Source organism: Corythoichthys intestinalis, chromosome 1, assembly GCF_030265065.1.
Source record: "Corythoichthys intestinalis isolate RoL2023-P3 chromosome 1, ASM3026506v1, whole genome shotgun sequence".
In the NCBI taxonomy this organism is placed as follows: domain Eukaryota; kingdom Metazoa; phylum Chordata; class Actinopteri; order Syngnathiformes; family Syngnathidae; genus Corythoichthys; species Corythoichthys intestinalis.
Window position 1 is genome coordinate 62,266,496 of NC_080395.1, and position 24,728 is coordinate 62,291,223.

At 40.9% G+C, this 24,728-nt stretch overlaps 1 protein-coding gene across 1 annotated transcript in view; it reads right to left on the minus strand.

Moving 5' to 3' along the window:
- Positions 1-24,728, minus strand: part of map2k5 (mitogen-activated protein kinase kinase 5) — a 99,926-nt gene that overhangs the window by 42,307 nt on the left and 32,891 nt on the right. Inside the window, exons 9-17 of the mRNA XM_057834566.1 lie at positions 23,993-24,032; positions 23,326-23,394; positions 23,066-23,147; positions 22,147-22,208; positions 19,405-19,453; positions 19,223-19,296; positions 8,679-8,729; positions 8,518-8,589; positions 5,680-5,709 (exon numbers count right to left, since the gene is read on the minus strand). Coding sequence (XP_057690549.1) covers positions 5,680-5,709; positions 8,518-8,589; positions 8,679-8,729; positions 19,223-19,296; positions 19,405-19,453; positions 22,147-22,208; positions 23,066-23,147; positions 23,326-23,394; positions 23,993-24,032 — 529 coding nt within the window. The remainder of the gene's footprint in view (positions 1-5,679; positions 5,710-8,517; positions 8,590-8,678; positions 8,730-19,222; positions 19,297-19,404; positions 19,454-22,146; positions 22,209-23,065; positions 23,148-23,325; positions 23,395-23,992; positions 24,033-24,728) is intronic.

Below are 24,728 nucleotides of genomic sequence, written 5' to 3' on the forward strand. Positions count from 1 at the left end.
CGAAAAGTTCGTCTTCCGAACATTTATTTCCCATAAGAAACCATTAAAATGAGAATAATCCGTTCCCAGGTCCCCATAAAACATAATTTTCTACTAAATAAGCCTTAAAACTACACAAAAATATACCTTATTTTATGTATAATAAATGTGCTATTGTGTTATAATTAAAGAAATAAACTGTACTGTATAATAAAGTCGTTTTATTTACCTTTGTGATGGTAGTTGATGGCTTGATGGAATGGAGTGGGAGGAGGGAGGGAGGGAGGGAGGGAGTTACTGTTTGGAAGGAGAGTGTTACCGGCAAAGTGCGCAGTTAGCGCAGACTCCACTGCTGTGCCCCCCACATGCTTTTGGTTGTTAATAAAAGTGCCCACAAAAAGCCATCCAACGCCTCTGGGTGTTTGTATGCACGCCGCCACCTTTCTGGAGAGGAAATCGGGCGAACCGAAGACAACCGACGACAACGAGCCAACGTGACTCGCCGGTCCACTTCTCACTACGGTGGGAAGCTGAAAGCACCGCCAATTACCAGTCGAGGGCGAATTGGTAACACGAGTCACCTTCCATAAGGACTGTAGGTAACTCTTTTTCGGTCCCATAATAGCAAAAGTACACTCAATATGGTCCAAAATGTCTATCAAACACAAACCACGTCCGCACTCAACGAAAGTGAGGGGACGAACTGGGACGCCGTGAGCGTGCGTCAGCTTCTCGTGGCGCTTTTCGACCGCGTGAATTGGTTCGTCCTCCGAAAACTAGTTCGTCAGCAGGGACTATATGCTCGCGAATTTAATGTTCTTGAGGCGAAAAGTTCATGAGCTTAAGCGTTCGTGAGCTGAGGTATCACTGTATTTCTTCACTGAAATACGTAACTGTGTCTACCTCATTTGCAAACAGAGAGACGCTGTTTTGAAAGATTTTCAAAGTGCGGCGATATTATCAAACAAGACACGCTGACATGTACGACAAGATTACAGGAAAGATACGTAGCGAGAAATTGAAGCAACTTGAAGCTAGTTTAATTTCACAGCAGCAGTATTTCGCAAAAGCCCGAGACTCGAAAAGAGAACGCCACAAAGGCTAGTTGCGAGATTGTTGAAATTATTAATAAAAAAATAATAATAAAGCACATGTGACACAGAATGGCTTGCTAAAATTTGCTTGAATATTTTATTCAACATAAAGGACGTCAGCCAAGGTCGGCCCCCCACATTTTCTCCACACCAAATCTGGCCCCCTTTGCAAAAAGTTTAGACACCACTGATTTAAATTGTTACCTTAGTAAAAGAAAAAATTCACACAAACAAAAGTTTATATTTGACTGAGTGATGGCTTTTCCACTATCAAGGCAGACCAGATGTCTGTCTAATCTAATAATGTTTCCTATAAAAATGTTCAATATGCAACTCTTTTGACAGTATATTACTGCACTTATTGATTCACTCAATTAAATACAGGTTCCCACACACGGTAAATATCAAGAGACTCTTAAACTGCCTCCATATCCAATTTTGCCTGAATCAGACACATTAAAGGCAGCAATGTAAAAGTAATTTGCCCTGAAATAATTACTTGGACCAAATTGCATTCTGCTTCAGAGGTTGAAATTGTATTGTGGAACACAAACCAATTCAAGCATAACAAACACTTATTTTTGTATGGGGGAGCTTTACCACGTATCAAAAGATATATATATATATATTTTTTTTTTTTAACACTGTCATCCGTAAGAGATTTTCTATAACTACCGGTAGGTAGGAATATGAGCATTATTAAGTCTTTTTAGAACCAAACAGGACATCCTTGCAATAAATTTCCTATAATTTACTTTTTTTTCCCAAGCTTTTTTGTGCCAACATATAATACACTACCTTTCAATGTCCTCTAATTTTAATTTTTTTTTTCCATACATATACTTAAGCCTTATATGCTGATGAATTAAGATCCTTTTCGGGATAGCTATATCAAGTAAAAAAAAAAAAACTGTGTTGTTTCCCGACGTTTCCAGAAAAATAACAGAATGAAGACAAACAAAAACATTTAGCTAAATAAAAAGACAAGTGAGTACAAAAATGCTACTGACTGTAGACACAACATCAGATCTAGTTTCTTCAAAGACCTTTAACCTGCTGGAGCAAGAACTCGATAGACTTTACTAGTGCTGCAACGATTAATCGATTAACTCGAGTATTCGATTAGAAGAAAAGATTCGAATTAAATTTTGCTGCCTCTAGTATTCGTTTAATTAAAGTGGGGTTGTAATGGTTCATTTTGAAAGTGTTTGCATTGAGTTTTATTGATTTGGGTGGCTACACTGCCCTCAAGTCTGCCTCATTTCACATGGCTGAATCCAGCTGGTCCATGTTAAGACCAACATAAGCCAAGTTTTTGTTTGAGCTAATGTTTTCTAATGCATTCGTAATTTAGTTTACAGGTATATTTAGCCATTTTCTGTGGGAATATGTGTCCAAACCATTTGTTAAGAGCATTGTGGGGAAAAAAAAAAGTTTGTGTTTTACAGCATTTAAGATAGCAGACTTTTGCTGTGTAAGTTCCAATTGTTCTTTTGCTGTACATAAATCCTTATTTTCTTTTTTTTTTTTTTTTTTTAATAACGTTTGAGGCTCAGCTCGGATATTTTAATTTTTCATGTTCCTTATCCGATTACTCGATTATTTGAATAACTAGTTAATTGATTAATCGACTACTCAAATAATCGATAGCTGCAGCCCTATTCTTTACAAAGATACTTGATTATTGCTGCAACGAGTAATCGATTAACTTGAGTAATTCAATTAGAAAAAAGCTTCGAATCAAATTTTGCTGCTTCAAGGATTTGTTTAATTAGAGCAGGGGTGGGCAATTAATTCCACAAAGGGCCGCAGTGGGTGCGGGTTTTTGTTCATACCCATCATGAGGACAGCCTTTCACCAATCTGGTTTCTTACAAGTGCAATCAGTTGATTGCAGTCAGGTGCTCCTTGTTTCCACTGAAACCTTATTGGTTATACTGTGTGTGCTGAATCAGTTGGAACAAAGACCAGGACCCACTGCGGCCCTCGAGGACTGGTTTGCCCACCCCTGAATTAGAGTGATGTTGTCATGGTTTGTTTTGAAAGTGTTGCATTTAGTTTTAATTATTTGGGTGGATACACTGTTCTGTTTTTGTGGGAATACGTGTTTGAATGATTCGTTAAGAGCACTGTGGGAAAAAAAGCGTTAGCATTTTATAGCATTTAAGCTAGCTGTCTCTTGCTATGCAAGTTGGCCATTTTTTCTTTTGTTGAACTTAGATCCTCATTATTTATTCATTTTTTTATACAGTTTAAGGCTAAGCTCTGGTATTTCAATTCATTTTTAAATGAATATTTATGTGATTGGTGTGTTTGCTCCCATTTTGAAAAATTTACATAAGGTACTTTGTCTCAGTCCTTGTTGTTGGGTTTTATATAATGGATCGAATGACAGCTGGTGTCCTTGTCAATTCATATTTGTAATTTGTTGAATGCATGCTTTTCTTTTGTCGAAGTATTGTGAAAAAATCTTTTTTTTTTTTTTTTTTTTTTTTTTTAAGGTAGAGGTCTTCATTACTAAATGCAAATCCTCACAGTGCAGTCTTTGCAATTTTCGGTTCTTGATCACGCTTGCCAAATGCAGCAATACGTAAAAGCCCAAAAAAGTCTTAGTGAGTGTCTTAGTGTCATGCAGCTTTGTAATCTCTTAATTTTTCTCAGCCTCCATATGGTACTGCAGACCGATCACCTGCAGGCTGTTGCAGTGTGGTCTGGCAAAGAGTGCTTGGATCTAGCGAGTTAGGCGCAGCTAGCCAAAGTCCTCAGGCCTAAGCTGTCATTTTTACAGATTTTGCCACAGCTGTCTGTACTACACCTTCCATGGACCATTTTAATACAGCCTGTGTGTTGAGGTTTTTTTCAGTCTGTGCTGTAGACTATTAAAAACATCACAACAGTAATCTTTTAAAATCTACAAAAAAAAATAGTTCGTTTTGTCCAAAAGAACAGAAGTGGTATAGTTGTATCCACATGGGTGTCCCATGAGGTCTGTAACGTCAGTTTATACTTGTGTTTGTAATGATCAAGTATAGGGCTGCAGCTATCGATTATTTAAGTATTGAATAATTAGTTCAAATAGTGACGTAATCGGATTACAAATATTTAATGAATTGCAGAATATATTTTAGGGGATGAAAAACAGAAGTGTTTATGGCTGCAGTAACATTTATTTTGACTTGCTAAGATTGTACTTTCAAAAGAGCATTAAATGTGAATACAAAATAAAATACCTGAGGGTTTCTTCAAACATGTAGGATTGCACTTTCATTTCACAAGAGCAATAACAATCCATTTGGGAAGTTTTAAAATGTGAATAACAAAATTTTGCCCAAATTTTATTTTTTTTATCCAATTAAGCTGGTTATTTTAAAGTGGAGGTGCCTTGATGGTGAATGCTTTATAGTCTTTATTTTTTAACCTCAATTTTTAAACCACCAGAACGACCCCATAAGCGGACCTAAGTCTGGGCCTGGAACTTCGGGAAGTTTGCCAACGTAGTTTAAAGCCATACAAAGATATGATTTAAATGGAATCATGATGTATTGTGATAAGTAATTTTTGGTTAATACTAAAGAGTCAAAAATGCACCTGGGAGAGTAAAAGGTGCATAAATTATTATTTTGAGGTCAAATATGGGGGGAAAAACACATATCCAGTACATATTAAAAAAAAAATTCTAAATGCTGTTAAGCAACCTTTTTTCCCATGAAAGTCCTTATTTTTCATTTATATGATTACTATAAAAATCAAAGCATAGCTGTAACACCACTTTAGATGAAAAGCGCAGGCTCTCATTTCGTGCAGAGGCCCAAGATGAAAGCTGAGGTAACCAGAATCAGATTGCTCAACTAGAGATTAGTGGGATAAACCCATTTGAAGGGCTAATTAAGACTTGATGAGATTGGGAAGTCACTTCTGTGGTCGGCAATTACATCTGAGCAGGACTTAAGGTAATGTAATGACAGAAAATGCTGCACTCAAATCAAAGATAGGGTGTATCGCTCACATCCACACCCCCTCAAAAATATATATGGAACAATCTACTTGACATAAAAACCAACAGGACATCTCATGAAAACTTTGTAAAACTTCATTACTTCCTCCAGCTAGTATATTAACATTCACTGCTATTGACGGCGATAAACGTCCAGTCCATTTTGAATGGGGGGGGGGTATTGCCAGGGACCATTTATTGCCAGGTCTCCCAGTCAAAATGGACTGGATGTCTAACGCCGTCAACATGTGTGGGCAGCTCCATTTAACATCAGATCATCAACATCATCATCAACCTTGATCTGTTAAATTCAGAAAATACTATATCTACATCAAATACTTAAATTTTTGTTATTTTTCCACCAATTGAGGGATTTCGCACATTTCAATGTATGTGTGTATGTCCGTGTATGGATTTGAGCTGTGTGTGAGTGTGTGTCCATCTGTGTATGCATTATGCTGGAAAAGACCGCTTTACACAATTTACACACGATTTTGACACTACTTGCTAAAGAGGACCTTGAAATTATATGAATACCAATAGGGGAAAAATGGTATGCTTTTTTTTTTTTTAACACTTCTTTGACTCAAAATAAGTTGACAGAAAAACTCACCTGCGGATATGGAAACATTCCGAGGGCCAGCTGTATGAAGAAAGGAACATTTATGAACTGATTATTTCTTCCCATTAATAAATTTGCACAGCAATTAAGCAAGAAAGTTGTTTTACTTCTTTTACCTTTATATATTTACGTATGATCTTTTGTATACATAAATTTTCAGAGACCAACAAGATTAAATTTAACTCCTTAATTTTCTGACATGAAGCCACAAAACCAGTGGTTTATGCAGCTAATTTATGGAATTTTGAAGGCTCATGAGCTACATGTCAATTGGTGTATTATCACCTAATACAACATGGACACCGCCGGTTTATTAGTCTAATGTAGCTTATATAGTGCACATCATAATTGATTACACCCAAACTGATATTTCGGGAAACCTTTGTTTTCCTTTCAAAAAACAACATTTTGAATAAAAAAACTAAATTGCAAAATAATCCCACAAATATGGACCATTGATTTACAGCAAAATTAGAGAATTTGTACTTTAAAAAAAATAAGTAAATAAATAAACAAATCTGTAAAGCTCATAGGGCAGAAATGAATACACCCCCCAAAGTCCCCCTAACAACATCTCAACCACAGATGAATCTAATCAGTCATTACACAGGTCTCGGGCATGCAGATGACTATATAAGGGGTGATGATTAATAAGGAAAGCCCTCAACACAGCCTTCAGCAATGGCACCACATGGATGAGAAATGTCTCAAGATCTCATGAAAAATATAATTTCTTTACACAGAAGGGGTGAGGGCTACATGAAGACAAGAAGATCAGTAAAGGTTTTCTTCTTAGTCAAAAAACTCTAGTAAAAGTGGTGCAGACATTTAAAAGAGACTGAAATACAATCATCTCTATTGGCCGTCCGAGCCATCCAAGTAAGCTACCACCTCCACAGAAGCGAAGCGTAACCTGATGAGAAAGGTAGAAAAGAATTGCCATCCAAGTTCTCTTCAGTTGGCTGCAGAATTATAAAGTAATCTGGGGTGGCTGTTTCCCTTCACACAGTATGGCACACACTACAGTGGCTTGCTTGCATTGGTGTTGTCCACGTAGGAAGCCTCTCCTTGAACCAATACACAAAAAATCCAGAATGGAATTCAAAAGTGCCTAATATGCTGACAAAGAATAACACTTGGGATTATTCTCTGGAGCAACGAGTCGAAGATCAGTTTTTTGGAACCGATGGCTTCAATACTGTCTAACATCGCTAAGGTGAGGAGAACACAAAAAAGTGTATGGTGCTTACAGTAAAACATTGTGGTGGCCGTGTCCTTATATGGAGCTGCATGAAGGCTGCTGGTGTTGGGGAGCTTCATTTAATCAATGGAATCGTGAATTCATTAATGTTATATTTTTAAAAGAAGATGATACCATCACTCCATGACCTCGGTCATTATTCAGTTTTCCAACATAACAATGAACCCTGGCACACAGCAAAGGCCAGAGTAGCATTTCTTAAGAACAGGGTCAGAGTGATTCAGTGAATAAGTGTGTCTCCCAATCTGAAGCCAATTGAGCCTCTGTGGGTAATTATGAAGAGACAAGTGGAGCATTACTCCCCATCCAAGGCTCTAAAAAAGGTCATTTTTGAAAAATGGACAAAGACAGATGCAATACTACCCTGAGAACGCCCGATCTCTTCTGATCTCGGAAGATAAACAGGATTGGGGAAGGTTAGTTCTTGGGTTGGAGACAAATATGTTGCAATCTGTCAGAAACTTGTTCATTAAATGGCTCAAATACTTTCTGATGTCCTTAAAAGTCATAGAGGTCATACAAAGTCATAGATATTGCAGCTTTGTTCGGGGTTTATTCACTTTTGCACCTAGTAATTTTCATACAATTGTTAAATGTTAGTCTATCAACAACCTACATTTCATGGTACGAGTCAAGAAAACATTGTATAAAACAGGTGTAATGAAATCGTAAAAACTGTTCTTGTATTAATTGATATATGGATTAAAAATCTTACTTTTCAAAGACTGTGTACTCAATTGTGATGTGCACTGCATATGAAAAACTACAGTTTTCCTGTGAAATCTGGTGGGTGCGGGAGATGGTAAAGTGGCCTTACAGCCCAAAAAATAAAGTACTCACTGTTTCCCAAAAATTTGATTATCATGGAAAAGCAGTGATTTTAAGTTTTACTGCTAACACACACTGCACTTTGAATTCGGGATTCCAGAATTACAAGAACTAAACACGCGGACCTGTGCACGCACACACGAACCAACACAAAGCATTATTATACAGTGAAGAGAATAAGCTGATCTGTACTTTGATCCGACTTAGTTTGGTGGTTGACATAATCGACACAGTTATAATGTGAATACAAATCTAAAACATTTTCGGTAAAGATCCATCTAAATTGAGTACACCTTCAAGTAATTTCATATAGCTCCATGCATATATAAAATGAATAAAAGAGGCTAGGTAAAATAATGTTGAATAAAACCACTACAGAGTTAACATCAATAAATTTGACATAGTTCATTTTCCATCAACTCATTATTATTAAGAGTTGTAATTCATATTAAACATTATTGACACAAAAGCTGAGGCAGAAGCACAAATCATTTGTTCTATTGTCGCTATAAACGATTGAGAATCAATAGCAACAGTGAGCTAACAGGTGACAAGAGTGGGATAGTGAAATTTTAATGATATTTGAAAACACAATGTCAGTCAGGCACTTTATCAAGGCCCTGGGGAGCAATGAACACTGCATCATCATCAGCTCTCACTAGGCTCAAGACACACAAGCACACACACGCGCACACATTAAGCCTATGAATCTCTGAGAATCAGAAGATATACTGGCATACCTCCATGAAAGAGATACCAACACTCCAGACATCTGCATGGATACCATACTGTTCCCCTGATATGCGCTCTGGCTGTGTAAAAATATGTAAAATAAAGAAGTCATTCACATGGTTATGAGCACTCAATCAGAGAAAAGGCACAAAAATTAAAGTTTACTTACAGCCATGTATGCATTTGTTCCCACATATGTTTTAGCAATAGAATTCACCAACTGTAAATAAGAAATATGGACATGTATCAGTATGTGACATGTACATTACATTGGTGCAAGTTGACAGAGATCCTTTCCGCTTGTCACCATATCGTGACCTTTTCTACGTAAGCCTCTCTTGTGCATCCTCCTCTCTAACAACAACTCCCTTCATATATTCCATCACCACATGTATCTAACTTGTGGCCTTCCTCTGCGTCTACACCCTGGTAGCTCCAACATAAACATCCTTTTACCATATACTGTACTCACTACCTCTCCTCTTGATGTGTCCAAACAAGTCTGCTCTCTCTCTCTGTCTATAAAACATTTCACCTTGGCTGTTGGCCTCTGATAAAATCATTATTGATCCATCCAGCGTGGTTACTCCTAGACAGGACCTCAACATCTTCATCCCGGCCATCTCGGTTTCCTGGCTTGTTTTCAGTGAGACTAATCCGTACATCATGACTGGCCTCACCACTGTCTTATCAAATCTGTCCTTCATTCTAGCGGAGGCTATTTAGCCACAAAACACCTGACACTATCCTTTCACCCATCTGTTTGGAAACTTTTTCTTCACCTCCTTATCATACTGTTGCTCTCGATTGTAGGCCTCAAGTATTTAAAGTCCACCATTTTCATTTTCTGCTGCTCTCTTTTATGCAAAAATATTTTGTTATTTCAGACTATTTTAATTCCTTTATACATGTCCTGAATTGTTCTAAAGTACTTCTCTGCCATTCCAGATATTGTGATGGACACGATGGACCACAGTTCCTCTCTTAGATCTACAAACCACAATGTAGCTCCTTCTGATCTATTCTGTATAAACAACAACATTGTCAGAGTAAATGCATCTGTGGTGCTCTTCCTAGGCATGAAAACATATCGTTACTCTTAAATACTCACTTCTGTCCTTATTTTTATCTTGAAGGTCGGAAATCTTGCTGTGCACTTAGTGATTTAGGTAACCTACATATTTTGACATTTTAAGGTCATAGTTTGGTCTTGTCAGAAAGGAAAGCAAAGTGCTTACTTAAGCTGCCGTGTTAACATACTATTTCGCTGACAGAGGATTGATGGTGAATTAATTCCTTTATGGTTTCATTTTAAAGCACATTACACTGTACAATTTCGAGAGTATGAGACAATTTGTTCTGCGCGCAAAATTAATAAATTTTGTTTATCTAGTCATGAACTGGTATCTGGGGCTTGAAAAAGGGGTTTATTATATCTCCATTTAATAGGAAAACACTTCGCTTTCACAAAATCACATAATTTTGTTTGTATGATTAAAGCCAATTTATCACAGTGACCAAACATTGTTTACTAGCCCGTGTGACGTAAGCAAAAGGAGACAGTTGTATCCACACATACGAGACATACATAACGCATACATAAGGGTGTAACAGTTCCCATGGCTGTATTGAACCGTTTCGGTTATGCATTTTCAGTTTGGTTCACTTACGTACAGTTTCGGTTTTAAGATTAAAAAAAAAAAAAAAATCATTTATTGTGAGTGCAAGGTAGAGCTGGGCGGTAAACCGAAAATTTACCGTCACCGAAATTCTTCACGATGACCGACGTAATTTTGACCATGTCGGTAAATTCGGTAAATTAATAAAACAAGAAAATAGTCTTTTCATCCCGCTTTGACTCTGTGTTGTTCGTCTATGCTCATTCCCCTTTAAGAAAGCAGTGAATGTACTTACGTAGGGAGTCACGTGATCATCAGGAAGCCAATCAAACAGAAGCCCGGTAAGCTAACGCTAGCAGCTAATGCTACAAGCAAAACGTGATGGAGTGTGGCTTAAGGGAGGTTCGCCAAACTTTCACCCGACATTTAATAGACTCTTGGTGGCATCCAGACGGGCTTTCACCAGCTGTCCTCCCTTGTTCTCACAATTTCCGGAGATGGTGCTTTCAGTGCTTTCTACCGGTAGCCAGGCCACAGGCTAACGCTAGCCGCTAACGCTAGCGGCCGCTAGCGGCTAACGCTACAAATGAACGTGATGGAGTCGGATAGCGGCTCTAACCTTGTCGAAACGGCTGAATTTAATGAGTGGATTGGGCATGGACTGCATCTAGCAATTACTATGTCGCGTTATTTTGTATCTGACTGTGTGTGATTTCTCTGATAGCTTTTGTGATGGTAAAGCATTCAGCATAAAGCACAAATGGCCCCAGCTATTTTTCTGTATGTGTTTAATTCTGTGTCATTATTGCTATCATAAAATTTTAAGTGTTTCATTTGCAGAAGATCAATATAGCTTTAATGTGTGTCTGTCTGTCTGTCTGTTTGGGGGTTCATGTATGTGTGCATTTATTAAAAAATGCACTGGGGGGGGGGGGACCCTGAAACCATAAAGTAAACACTTGTATTGAATAATTATGTCACAGCAGCCATTAACAATAAATTGTCTTTTTGAAGTGTACTGTTCGAGCTGCAAGTCATTTGTGTTACAATGACATGTTTGCACAGGCATATCGATTTTGACAATGTACATTGTTCAAGCCATACACTCTGTTATAAATGCTCATACTTGAATTCTTATTGTTTACAATTCATTTGTATAAACCTAATGTCTAGACTGCATGTACATTTGTTAAATATATTAAATTGAATGCTGGTAACTAAATCAACAAGAAACTGTTAATCTGTATTTCATGCATTGATTCAGATTTTCAAATTATATAACAGTCCGCTTGGACGACTTTATCGTCATTTATCGTTATCGAGATAAATCTGCTCCATTTATCGTGATACATGTTTAAGGCCATATCGCCCACCCCTAGTGCAAGGTAATCGATACGTGTGGAACCAACTGCGGGAGATTCCGCACGGACACCTTAAGAATCGGATGATCAGGGCTCCCTTTTCACTACTGATAGGCCGACCTGCCTGGGGCGGCTGGCGGTGTTGCAAAGTACGCCCAAGCAACACCACGGCGAATACTTTTTAGCTTCCCCATTGAACTTAGGTGGATGAATCCAAAGTTATATTGACACTGCTTCACAGATGTTTTTACCCACTTAATATAGCACAATCGTCAGAAAACTCATCTTTCTTCAGCGATTCAGACATTGATGGTTTTGAAGACTACATACAGTATATACTGAAGTAGGCATGTGCCGGTATGAGATTTTCACGGTACGATAACCGTGAGCAAAAATACCGCGGTTTCACGGTATCACGGCATTGCAATTATAGCTCCAAAATTTTGAGATGTATGGGTTTAAAAAAAAAAATCCATTGAACAGGATTTTTTCAAAACATATTTGCAAATTGGAACATGAATATAATGTGAAAATAAATAAATTAACAAAAAATAACAAATATTATATAAAATTAAAATAAATAGAACCTAGACTATACCCACAGCCACAGCTCAAGTTGCTCAATATTAGAGTAAGAACAACATATTTGCTATAAAAAGTAAAAACACTTCTAAATAAAAATAAAAATATGTACTGTATGACTTTTTTTTGAGGGGGGAAGCTCAAGTGGAGTTTCGCCATTTTCAGCCACTGTGTCAACTCTAGTCTACATGATGCCATGCCTTTGTGTTAAAAAGGACAAAGAATTCATAAGTTAATAAGTTAGTTAAAAATGTATAAGTTAGTTTTATAAATTAGTTAAAATGTAAATATTGTTGAGGAAAGGTTTCATCTAAAAAAAAAAAAAAAAAAAGTGAGGAGTGAGACCTCCTCTCACAATTAGCGATCTTTGACGCGATTCTTTTTCTTTCCCCCCGACATTCAAGCTTTTCTCTCACTCAGCGGCTGTGAGACATAAAAGAAGCTGCTCTCCCAGTTTAGCCTAGGCTAACATTCGTCTTTGTAAGTTTTAGTTAGTTTGTATATTGAATTTGAAAGGAAAATGTGTGTTTTGTTTTTGGCGAACTTTTTAATGGAGCTACTGCTATCCTGTTGAACCTAATCACATGTGGAAAAATACAATTTTAGAGCGTTTTAAATGTATTTATTTGTATATTTCACCACGATTTGAGAGCTCAATAAATTGAAAAAAAGTACGCCTTGTGTTTGGAGGATTTGTTTTTGGGTTTGCTGGCTGTTTAGTGACACTCACGGCAACAAACGGGAAGGGGTGAGCGGTGCCGCACCAAGCCACTTCGGCTGCATTTTGGCAAATGAAAAATAGCGAATACCGTACTAAGGTATGACTGAAAATTTTACTGGTTTTGAAACTGCGACGTTTTCATACCACGGTAAACCGTGAAACCGGTAACCGGCACATGACTATACTGAAGATGAGGGAAATCTTCCCAATATTATTGGTCCATACATGTATGAGCCGGCGGCAAATCCGCTAACAGATGACGCAATCGGCAACGGTGATGAGAGAGAAGTTGAAGAAATCGAGTCAACATTCTGGAAAAATGTTTCGTATCTCCTAAAAATGCTTAATATTCAAGCAATATTCAAGATACGGTCAAGGATCCTCCGTGAGTGACCTTATCGTGGTGGAGAGGTTTGCGTGGCAGGGTCACCCATGGCAAACAGGTCCTAGGTGAGGGGCCAGACTAAGCATGGCTCAAAATGACCCCTTATGATGAGAAAAATACATGAACTCCAGTTTCCCCTGCCCGGACGTGGGTTACCGGGGCCCCCCTCTGGAGCCAGGCCTGGAGGTGGAGCTCGAAGGCAAGCGTCTGGTGGCCGGGCCTGTCCCCATGGGGCCCGGCCGGGCACAGCCCGAAAAGGCAACATGGGTTCCCCTTCCCATGGGCTCACCACCTGTGGGAGGGGCCAAAGGGGTCGGGTGCGCCGATAGTTGGGCGGCAGCCAAAGGCGGGGGCCTTGGCGGTCCAACCCCCAGTTGCAGAAGCTAACTCTTGGGACATGGAATGTCACCTCTCTGGCAGGGAAGGAGCCTGAGCTGGTGGGTGAGGCAGAGAAGTTCCGACTAGATATAGTCAGACTCTCCTCCACACACAGCTTGGGTTCGGGTACCAATCCTCTCAAGAGGGGTTGGACTCTCTTCCACTCTGAAGTTGCCCACGGTGAGAGGCGCCGAGCAGGTGTGGGCATACTTATTGCCCCCCGGCTTGGTGCCTGTACGTTGGGGTTTACCCCGGTAGACGAGAGGGTAGCCTCCCTCCGCCTTCGGGTGGGGGGACGGGTTCTGACTGTTGTTTGCGCTTATGCACCAAACAGCAGCTCAGAATACCCACCCTTTTTGGAATCCTTGGAGGGTGTGCTGGAGAGCGCCCCCTCTGGGGACTCCCTCGTTCTACTGGGGGACTTCAACGCTCACGTGGGCAATGACAGTGAGACCTGGAGGGGCGTGATTGGGAGAACGCCCCCCCCCAATCAGAAGCCGAGTGGTGTTCTGTTATTGGACTTCTGTGCTCGTCACGGTTTGTCCATAACAAACACCATGTTCAAACATAGGGGTGTCCATATGTGCACTTGGGACCAGGACACCCTAGGCCGCAGTTCAATGATCGACTTTGTAATCGTGTCATCGGACTTGCGGCCGCATGTTTTGGACACTCGGGTGAAAAGAGGGGCGGAGCTGTCAACTGATCACCACCTGGTGGTGTGTTGGCTCCGATGGCGGGGGAAGTTGCTGGCCAGACCTGGCAGGCCCAAACGTATTGTGAGGGTCTGCTGGGAACGTCTGGCAGAATCCCCTGTCAGAAAGAGTTTCAACACCCACCTCCGGCAGAACTTCTCCCTTGTACCGGGGGAGGTGGGGGGACATTGAGTCCGAGTGGGCCATGTTCCGCACCTCCATTGTTGAGGCGGCCGATCGGAGCTGTGGCCGTAAGGTGGTTGGTGCCTGTCGTGGCGGCAATCCCCGAACCCGCTGGTGGACACCAGCGGTAAGGGATGCCGTCAAGCTGAAGAAGGAGGCCTATCAGGCCTTTTTGGCCTGTGGGACTCCAGAGGCAGCTGACAGGTACCGGCTGGCCAAGCGGACTGCGGCTTCGGCAGCCGCCGAGGCAAAAACTCTGACATGGGAGGAGTTCGGCGAGGCCATGGAAAACGACTTCCGGACGGCTTCGAGGAAATTCTGGTCCACCATCCGGCGTCTGAGGAAAGGAAAGCAGTGCACCATTAACACTGTGTATAGTGAAGATGGTGTACTGCTGACCTCGACTCGGGACGTCCTGACTCGGTGGGGAGAATACTTCGAAGCCCTCCTCAATTCCACCGACACGCCTTCCTTTGAGGAAGCAGAGTCTGGGGCCTCTGAGGTGGGCTCTTCGATCTCTGGGGTTGAAGTCACTGAGGCGGTTGGTAAGCTCCTCGGTGGCAAGGCCCCAGGGGTAGATGAGATCCGCCCGGAGTTCCTAAAGGCTCTGGATGTTGTAGGGCTGTCATGGCTGACACGCCTCTACAACATCGCGTGGACATCGGGGACAGTGCCTCTGGATTGGCAGACCGGGGTGGTGGTCCCCCTTTTTAAAAAGGGGGACCGGAGGGTGTGTTCCAATTATAGAGGGATCACACTCCTCAGTCTCCGCGGTAAAGTCTATTCAGGGGTGCTGGAGAGGAGGGTCCGTCGGGAAGTCGAATCTCGGATTCAGGAGGAGCAGTGTGGTTTTCGTCCCGGCCGTGGAACAGTGGACCAGCTCTACACCCTCGGCAGGGTCCTCGAGGGTGCATGGAAGATGGCCCAACCAGACTACATGTGTTTTGTGGATTTGGAGAAGGCGTTCGACCGTGTGCCTAGAGGAGTCCTGTGGAGGGTGCTCCGGGAGTACGGGGTGCCAAGCCCCTTGGTAAGGGCTGTTCGGTCCCTGTACGACCGGTGTCAGAGTCTGGTCTGCATTGCCGGCAGTAAGTCGAATTCGTTCCTAGTGAGGATTGGACTCCGCCAAGGCTGCCCTTTGTCACCGATTCTGTTCATAATTTTTATGGACAGAAATTCTAGGCACAGCCGAAGCGTTGAGGGTGTCCAGTTTGGTGGCCTCAGCATTGCATCTCTGCTTTTTGCAGATGATGTGGTGCTGTTGGCTTCGTCAAGCCGTGACCTCCAACTCTCACTGGGGCGGTTCGCAGCCGAGTGTGAAACGGTTGGGACGAAGATCAGCACCTCCAAATCTGAGACCATGGTCCTCAGCCGGAAAAGGGTGGCATGCCCTCTCCGGGTCGGGGATGAGATCCCGCCCCAAGTGGAGGAGTTGAAGTCTCTTGGGGTCTTGTTCACGAGTGAGGGTAGGAGGGAGCGGGAGATTGACAGGCGGATCGGTGCAGCGTCTGCAGTGATGCGGTCTCTGCACCGGTCCGTTGTGGTGAAGAAGGAGCTGAGCCAAAAGGCGAAGCTCTCGATTTACCGGTCGATCTATGTTCCTACCCTCACCTATGGTCACGAGCTGTGGGTCGTGACCGAAAGAACAAGATCCCGGATACAAGCGGCCAAAATTAGTTTCCTACGCAGGGTGTCCGGGCTCTCCCTTAGAGATAGGGTGAAAAGCTCGGTCATCCGGGAGGGGCTTGGTGTCGAGCCGCTACTCCTCCGCGTTGAGAGGAGCCAGTTGAGGTGGCTCGGGCATCTGGTTCGGATGCCTCCTGGACGCCTCCCTGGAGAGGTGTTCCGGGCATGTCCCACCGGCGGGAGGCCCCGGGGTCGACCCAGGACATGCTGGAGAGACTATGTCGCTCAGCTTGCCTGGGAACGCCTTGGAATCCCGCCGGAGGAGCTGGCTGAAGTGGTTGGGGAGAGGGAAGTCTGGGCTTCCCTGCTAAAGCTGCTGCCCCCGCGACCCGACCCTGGACTAAGCGGAAGATAATGGATGGATGGATGGATGGACGGTCATGGATGAGACAAATGCTTCATTTGCCTGCCTCCCCGTCTAGCGTCACCATAGCCCCCGATCCAGATCCAGATCACGAAAAACGCTCAAAATCGCACACACTCTTATTTAAGTGCATACTTTTTTGAAAAATCTATACATTGATATCCCTAAATCTTTGTTTTCAACACTCTTGCATCCACTGACAACACAGTAGTTCGGCATTTCTGTTTTAATTTCATATGTCAAGTCAAATGTTACAAATGACTGTAAATACAAAATGTATGTACGTGTGTGTTGCTAACATTTTTAGTGTCTACCAAGGATCACGGGAGACATGAAGCAGCTACAGTATAATGTCATTGCTGATGCAAGAACATTTTAAATTTAAATGGTAAATCACAAACAACACACATTTCTATGCCATAGCTTGTATGGGGAGAGTTGAAAACTCATGCCCAGTTCCATATCTGAAAATATGAGATTAACCACCTCAATATGCTGGATTTCACAGATTGTCACTATGAAATGTGTACTCATGCCCAGTACAACCTATAAAAATATGGCAATGATTACCACAATATTTAATGTAAAGGTTTATGAATGTTTTAGACTGGAACACCTCTGGGCACTATTCCCACTAAATCAAGTAACGTTCAAAGGCTCAGAAATAGCAGCACCTAGGATAAGAATGTGACAATTTACAAAGAGAATGGCTACGCAGACTGCTGATATTACCATTCTCCAATTTTAAAGATTTTTTTTAAACCTGTCCTGTTCAGCTGCTTAAAAGGGAGAATGGAAATCTGAGTGTCCGATTGGTCTGAACAGTTTTAATGTATCACCTGGGAGTATGACATACTCCCATTGCGATCATTCAACATGCCTCCTTTATTAGTAAAAAAGTAGCGAACAGGAAGGAGTTATGGGGGGACAGAAGAAAAGAAGGAGAGACAGAAGAAGTACAAACAACAACAAGAAATACATAGAACGCCTACACTAACTATGAATATGTTGGCTCTATCATTAGCCATTTGTATTTCCAGTTGACCCCATGTGGAGGGACTGATGACCAAGGAAAAAACAAAAAAGGGGGGGTCAAAAAGATAAGTGATTGGGAGGGGTGGAGTGTACACAAATCATTCATGTGAGGTGTAGAACCCAGTATTTGTGTGAATCCCTTGTCTGAGTCTGCTGAGTCTGAGTATGCTGGTATCCTATTCTATGCTATCTGATCGCTAATCCTGACACCGAGTTTTACTACTTGAGTGTGTCTATATCTAGTCATGCGTGAATCCCATCAGACGTGATAGTCCTGCAGACAAGGCGAAATGCCGGCGGGACGCGCCCCAGGGCCACGGCCCTTCACCAGCCAATCGGGGGGGCTGAACAATTGCCCATCTCTCCTCCGCAGCCCAGCAAGGGGGCCCCCGTCATCCCCTCCGGATCCAGGGTGGTCCCCCAGGTCATCTGCGCCCCCATCAACCGGCCTTCAGGGATGGAACAAGGGGACGCGCCACCACCCCTCACACCCACCCGGCCACCAAGCTACTGCCGCAGCCCCCCAGCAGGCACGGCACACCGCAGGACCCCCAGCGGCCCACCAAGCCCAGGGCAGGGAAGGATTCCTACCCGCAGGCGATAGCCAGCCGGCTAACCAGCAACCAGCCAGCTAACTGGTACCCAGCCGGCGATCGACTTCGTAGCGCAGGACGCCCAGAAAGAGAAAAGGCGGAAGCAGAAAAGCGCCGAGAAGTGCCGCGGGGCGACGCAGGATCGGAGCCCGACCCTGCTGCCGGCAGCTCAGGCAGAGAATAGGCCACTCAGGGAGCCACGCCATAGAGAAAAGTGTGGGCCCTCCTACTACCTTATTACTGTGACTGCCAAGTCCCAGACTGGTAGCCATTACCCAGCACTGTGATGGGATTGTGTGGGGAGGGTAGTGCTGTGTACGCATTAAAATAGGAGAGCCCGGTTTAGGGCGGCGGGACTGCCGCATGCAGGTTAGGCCCATCCCACCGCCCCACCCCCCTTGCCGAAGCTCCCCCGTGGAGTATGATGTATGTGGTGCCTTAAAAGAGATGCGAAATTAATGTCGCGGCCCGCCGTGTATTTTTAAGGAAATTTATAAAAGCAAATTCGGGAATCACATAATAAATGAGTTTGAGTACAGAAATAAAATGCTTTTAAATGGTGATTCTAGTAGATATGGCTTATAGGTTAGTATGACGTAAATGCGGGTTATAGTGTATATGGGATATGACATTGAAAACTACAAGACATTTGTCATAAAAATACATTATTTCATAGTTTTTTTGTCAATATTAAAGAAGTAGACTGATATTTGGAGCTGACGTTTCGGAAAAAGTCCCATATGATTAGATCATAAACACACGTATTGCTAAATTTTCTGATAGAGAGAAAACAATGACACAAACATGCACACAATTACAAGGGTATTGTGTGCAAACCATGCATTCTCCACCTCTGTTTGAATGCATATAAATGAGTCTCAGCAGTTGTGCGGCCATAATTATACCAAACATTTTGAATGATACAGAACAATGGAGTGGGGGTAATATGAATATATGAGATAGACCCTTGGGAAAACACTGGATCAAAAAGGAATGCAGACTGTGATGGCTTGACATAGGCATAAAGGACTGCACAATAGGAAAGTATCTTTCTATTTCTCTCAATCCTAACAACAACCCTATCGAACGTTCAACAAACAAATGCATGTACCTGAGTGCTGACACCAAAGTCACATAGCTTGACTTGTCCCCGGGTGTTCACCAGCATATTGGAGGGCTTGACATCTGCAGAGACAAACTACTTGATACAACTGCATCGTCAGCAATCTGACACTGATCTTAAGCAACTCAGCTTCTTTCACTAGCACCAAGCCCATACCAAACTTTACTCACCTCTGTGAAGTACCTTTAAGCTCCACAGATAGGTTAGGCCTTTCACTACCTGACAAAACAGACAAATATGTATTTTAATATCAACTACAGTCCATTAGTCCCTTTCTAATAGTAAAAACTAGTGTTGTTGCAGGCCAGGCTCATAATAGCCAATGCCTTGATTCTAGCAAAACTAAAGTAAAAGTCGCTTTTGTTAATGGGAAATATATCATTAATATAACACAATGATGAGTTTTTATTCATTTGGTGGAGCAAAACATGGCATTGTTAGTTAAGGACAGATACATAGATAATAAAGTATATGTTTGTTTCTTTCATTAGTCAAACTTTTGGCTCTGTCAACCTTCAATTAGGCACTAAGTGCAGATAATACTAAGAGTTAATTGAGCTGAAGAGAGTTTCTCCTGAACGACATTAAAAACTGCAGTTAGTCCAACATTTCAGCACCGCAGTGTGAAAAAGTACAAAAGTATAGCACTTGTAAAAACTAATAGAACTAAAAGCAGCAGGAGCTTTTTCTGAAGCTGTTTTTGACCATTCAAAAAGCAAAAGAAAGGTGTACGGTCACGCAGCCAAAAAAAAAGCGGTGAAAATCATGGGTAAATCTTTACTTCTTGGGTGCCTCTTGTGTGATAACTAAAATATTTGAAGGTGAAAAGACGACAAAGTTGCAAATGATTGAATTAACACCAACTTAACACCTGTCATTGATTACAGACAAAGTTTGAGGAAGAGAGAAGAACAGAGACAGGAGAACGGTAATGATTGTTCAAAGGGGCCATTCACATATCAACATCAAGGCCATTATTATAAAAGGAATAGGTAGAACGGGATAAAAAAAAGGGGTGGGGGTCATTTGGGCAAATAGCGGTTCTCAGGACTGAACTAAACAGAGGCTAATTAATCTTTTGATATGGTTTCTTTTCTGCTACATTGATAAAAAATAAGCTACTTTTTAGAAAAACCCAATTTATATGTTCAATAGCCAATTACCTTGTGCCGTTTTTTTTTTTTAATTGCGACTCAGTCACCCCTTTCTCCTGAATAACTTGAAATACCAATTCATTCCATGTATCAGTAGTTGATGGCAAATGTTACAAACTCATAAATAAATTATTCTTATAGCTTTCATCAAGTAAAATTTGAGACTTTGAAGACTTCTGAGACCACATAGAACAGAATATAATCTGCAATTTCTGGGCGGATTTGACAGCGAATATGAAAAAAAAAATAATAATAATAATTAATTAGAGATTGTTACAAGAATTTGAGACAATTTCATGCAATGTAGGACAATTTAAAATTTAAGGAATTTAGGACTTACCAGATGCTCCTCAATGCCTTTTTATGACACTTTGTCAAGATTGGTTAATTTACGACTTTTAAGACATTTTGAGACCTCACAAAAACACTGAAATACTGATATACTATAACATACATAATTATTTTAAGAATTGTTGATGAAGGTTCACAGAAATTTAGCTTGGCAAGGCTAGTCCTAATGAAGGATCATTAATGATTGACTATTTGAAAACAAATGAAAATAATAAATAGCAGATAATGATAAGTGTCCACCATCTACATCCTTGCATTGTTTTTATTTACGATTTGTATAATGTCCTTTTTTTGGAATGTAAATAAGGAAGTTGCATTTGCGCCGGAAACCCGCTGACTGAGAAAGAATGGTTCTAAGGCCTTGTTCAAACTGGCAGCCAAAATCTGATTTTTAGCTCATCCAGATTGTAAGTAGATGGCTCTTTTATAGTCTAAACAGTCACAAAGTACAAAAATCCGATTTTTGGGAGACGGATTGAAACTACAAACGGGAGGGAGTTTCATACCCAAGTTGTAACAGATGTTTCTTACTTTGAACAGCCCAGATGGGTTGTGGATGTCCGGGACGTCACTCTACACCGCATGGTGTTTTTTTTTTTCCCCCAAAAAAACTGTCAGATGGGTCGATAATGTAGCCCTGTCTAAACAGGCCAAGATCTGATTTGGACACTTGCAAAACAATTGTGTGTATAGTCAGCCCTAAAAGTCGGATTTGGGGAGGAATCTGACTGAAATGAGATATGTCTGCACTCTGAACGCAGCCTAAATAATGTCACCTATTTAGGCCTGCCCAAACATACATGTGTCTGAGGTGCTAAAATTTAAAAACAAAGTTTCTTGCCGTTCTTCAGTAATATAGAGCTACATTACTCTCATCCTGTGCATGTTTTCAGTACTTATCTTCAAACACATTTTTGTCATTTCGAAACAAATCATCAAAATGACTGCACCATTTAACAGCTATGTATTGAGAGTTTTTGAAAGGCCCATATATTCATACTTCTGTGCAAGTTGTGCACCTACTTCTTACATTGTAACAGAATTACATTTGGGGCTCTCTTCGAAATGTGCTTTTCTTTTCAAAAAAAAAAAAAAAAAACATTTCTATTAATGAAGATGGCATTAAATCTATCAGTAATACCAGCACTATAGGCAAAAGCTGTTTTTTAACTCAAAAGATAATGACATTTCAAAGTGACTTTTCAACAGTATACCAGTACTACTTTCATGAACTTGTCGGGATTATATTGTGCAAGTATGTTGCAAAATTCTTCTAACAAAGAAAATAATTGTTCAAATTTATCACTGAATGCCCAAAAATCGTGACATTCACACCTATAATGAGTGCAACTAATCCTCTGAACACAACTGTATACAGTTTATCCCATGGACTACATTCAAACTTACTGCCACAGCAATCCTTCCCAGAACATGCTCTGGAATTCTTTTGTAAACATCAAGTGATCCACCTGCAGCAGAAAAAGAGTATTCTGTTTTTCAAAAACAATCACTGCATTCAGTTCCAAATGATTTCTAAAAAGGAGGGATATTACGGGTAAATTGACTTGAAGGTATGCATGCAAATAGTTGTGTTCCTGACCTAGGTGTGCCCGTGCAACATTTAAGTGTGAAATTCAACAAGCAGGACATTTGTTCCTGCATTGAATGAAAATTTTGCTTGTTATCCACTTACATACCACTGAACAATTGGCTTAATACGCATTACTACCAATACATTAGTCATTGTATCTTCACTAATGACCTAGAAGAGAACCAATTTGACGACAAAACCTTCATGAGGTGTCTAGTGAATGATCACAATAAAAAAATTAAAAGGGGGGCGAGGGGGAAAAGCCTACTATGCACTGATAATTTGTATTTGCAAAAGAAAGACCTATGTATTTGTTCAGTATCATGTATTTGTTTTTAACCTAAAACTTGCTTTTATAAAACAAAAACCTTATGGCTTTAGTAATCAGAGACTTTTAAAAAAGTGACAAATATAAGTGCCAAGCTGTTAGACGTACTTTGTTGACATTTTGGCAAAGGTGTGAAACAGGGGATTCACTGCATTAACACAGTTAACACACACGGACGCACAACTACTAACACAGACATCTCACATTGACTTACGCACACACTCACCCCTCAAATTCCACTCAAGTCTGGATTTATTACACCCTTGTAGCTTTTAGCACACTGCCATACTAAGCAGCTCAAAACACCATGACATTCTTTTGATCAGCAGAAGTGTAAATGGGTACACGAGAGAGACACTACAGACAGGTGAGAGGAATACCGACTGATGATGTTTAAAATAACTCACCATCCATAAATTCTGTGCATATGGATATCCTGTTTTCCACAAAAAAAGCACTGAAGAAAGTGATGATGTAGGGTGAGTCACACTGCAATAAGGACATAAGAATTAATAAGGGCAGAATATACCACATAGATGGATGAACGGATGATTCTATTTTGCAGTAAGTGCAACATTGGGAAACTCTAATGTACCTTTAATCTGGGTTTAAGCATGCTTAAGCATAAATATTCAATCAAATGAATGACCGGGACATTGAAACTGACCTTGTAGAGAATTTCCAACTCTGACATTATCTGCTTCTGTAACTCCACAGTGATGTCAAGGGGAATTACCTGTTAGATCAAAGTAAAACAAAAGATAACCCCCATCACATTATACAAAATGCTTAAAAACAGTTCCCAGGTGACCTTTAAACATTGGTCCGACAGGACTTTCTCAAAGTTTCCCTAGGTTAAAATGTATAGCAAGTACGTATATCCTGTTTTCGTCTGATTGAAAATGGCAAATTTTAAGGGGGCAGCCATTTGATTTTCAAGTGAGGCTCTCCACCCTACATACTACAGGCGCAAAAGAAATACAGATTCTGTTACAATGATGACTAGAGGTGGCTTAATATTGAGAGCTAAACCTAAAGAAGCAGCTGCAAACCGTGATGCACATTTAAGACTCACTGTTCTTTGTTGCAGAGACAACGATTCATCACCAAGCAACAGAACTGCTGTTGATTAACGCACTAATCTGTGTGAGGTGCATGCAATAAACACATCGCCTAACAAAAGTACCACAGTGATACCACCGCGTTGACAATTTCACCAGGTCATCCATTGTGGACCAGATAATTGTAGCTAAAAGTTCTGGCTTTAACTAAACCCTCAAACAAAACTCTCTGGAGCATATATTAAAATGATACATTATGAATTATTGTCTCACCTTGACAGCTAAAACACGCTTGCCGAGAAGATGATAAGCTCTAGAAAGGGGGGAAAAAATATCACATAAAAGTGCATGTCACACACAGTAAATGCTTTGAGTTCTTCTTAAAGGGTCCTTACAATTAGGAAGAAACCATTGACTGTAATAGAAAGCGAAACTTAATAGGAAAGATGTAGTGAGGTTGGTCAAGCTGGCCATACTGCAACAAATTCAAAACAGTCCTGAATTTATAGTGGCAAGTGAAGTTCTTTATTATGATTTAGTGATCAGATTCTTCAATGCCTAGAATAGTTGCCCTACTTAACACTTTGACAGTTTACCAGTCACAAAACTGACCTCCCAAGCTACTGTACATTGGACAAGAATGAATAGTTGAACAGCAGGAAAATGTGGGTCCAAGTATCACATGGCTTACTAAATCCTCATAACCGTCTTCCCATGTGCCAGTGAGTGTTGTGAGCAGAATGTTCGTCGTAAAAAGTGTATTTACACTGGGCCAGATATGAATATCACAGTCCTACTTTGCTTGACATTATCAAAATTTGCCATTATCAAAATCATTAGGGTAACAATCAGCAAAAAAAAAAAAAATAATAATAATATTAACTCATTTTTTATCATTGTTCAACTTGACATTGTGCATTTATTAATTCAAAGCATTGCAAATCACTAGAGGGCCATTATTTGACTCAAACACATACTGTAAATCAATGTGTAATCGTCACATACTATA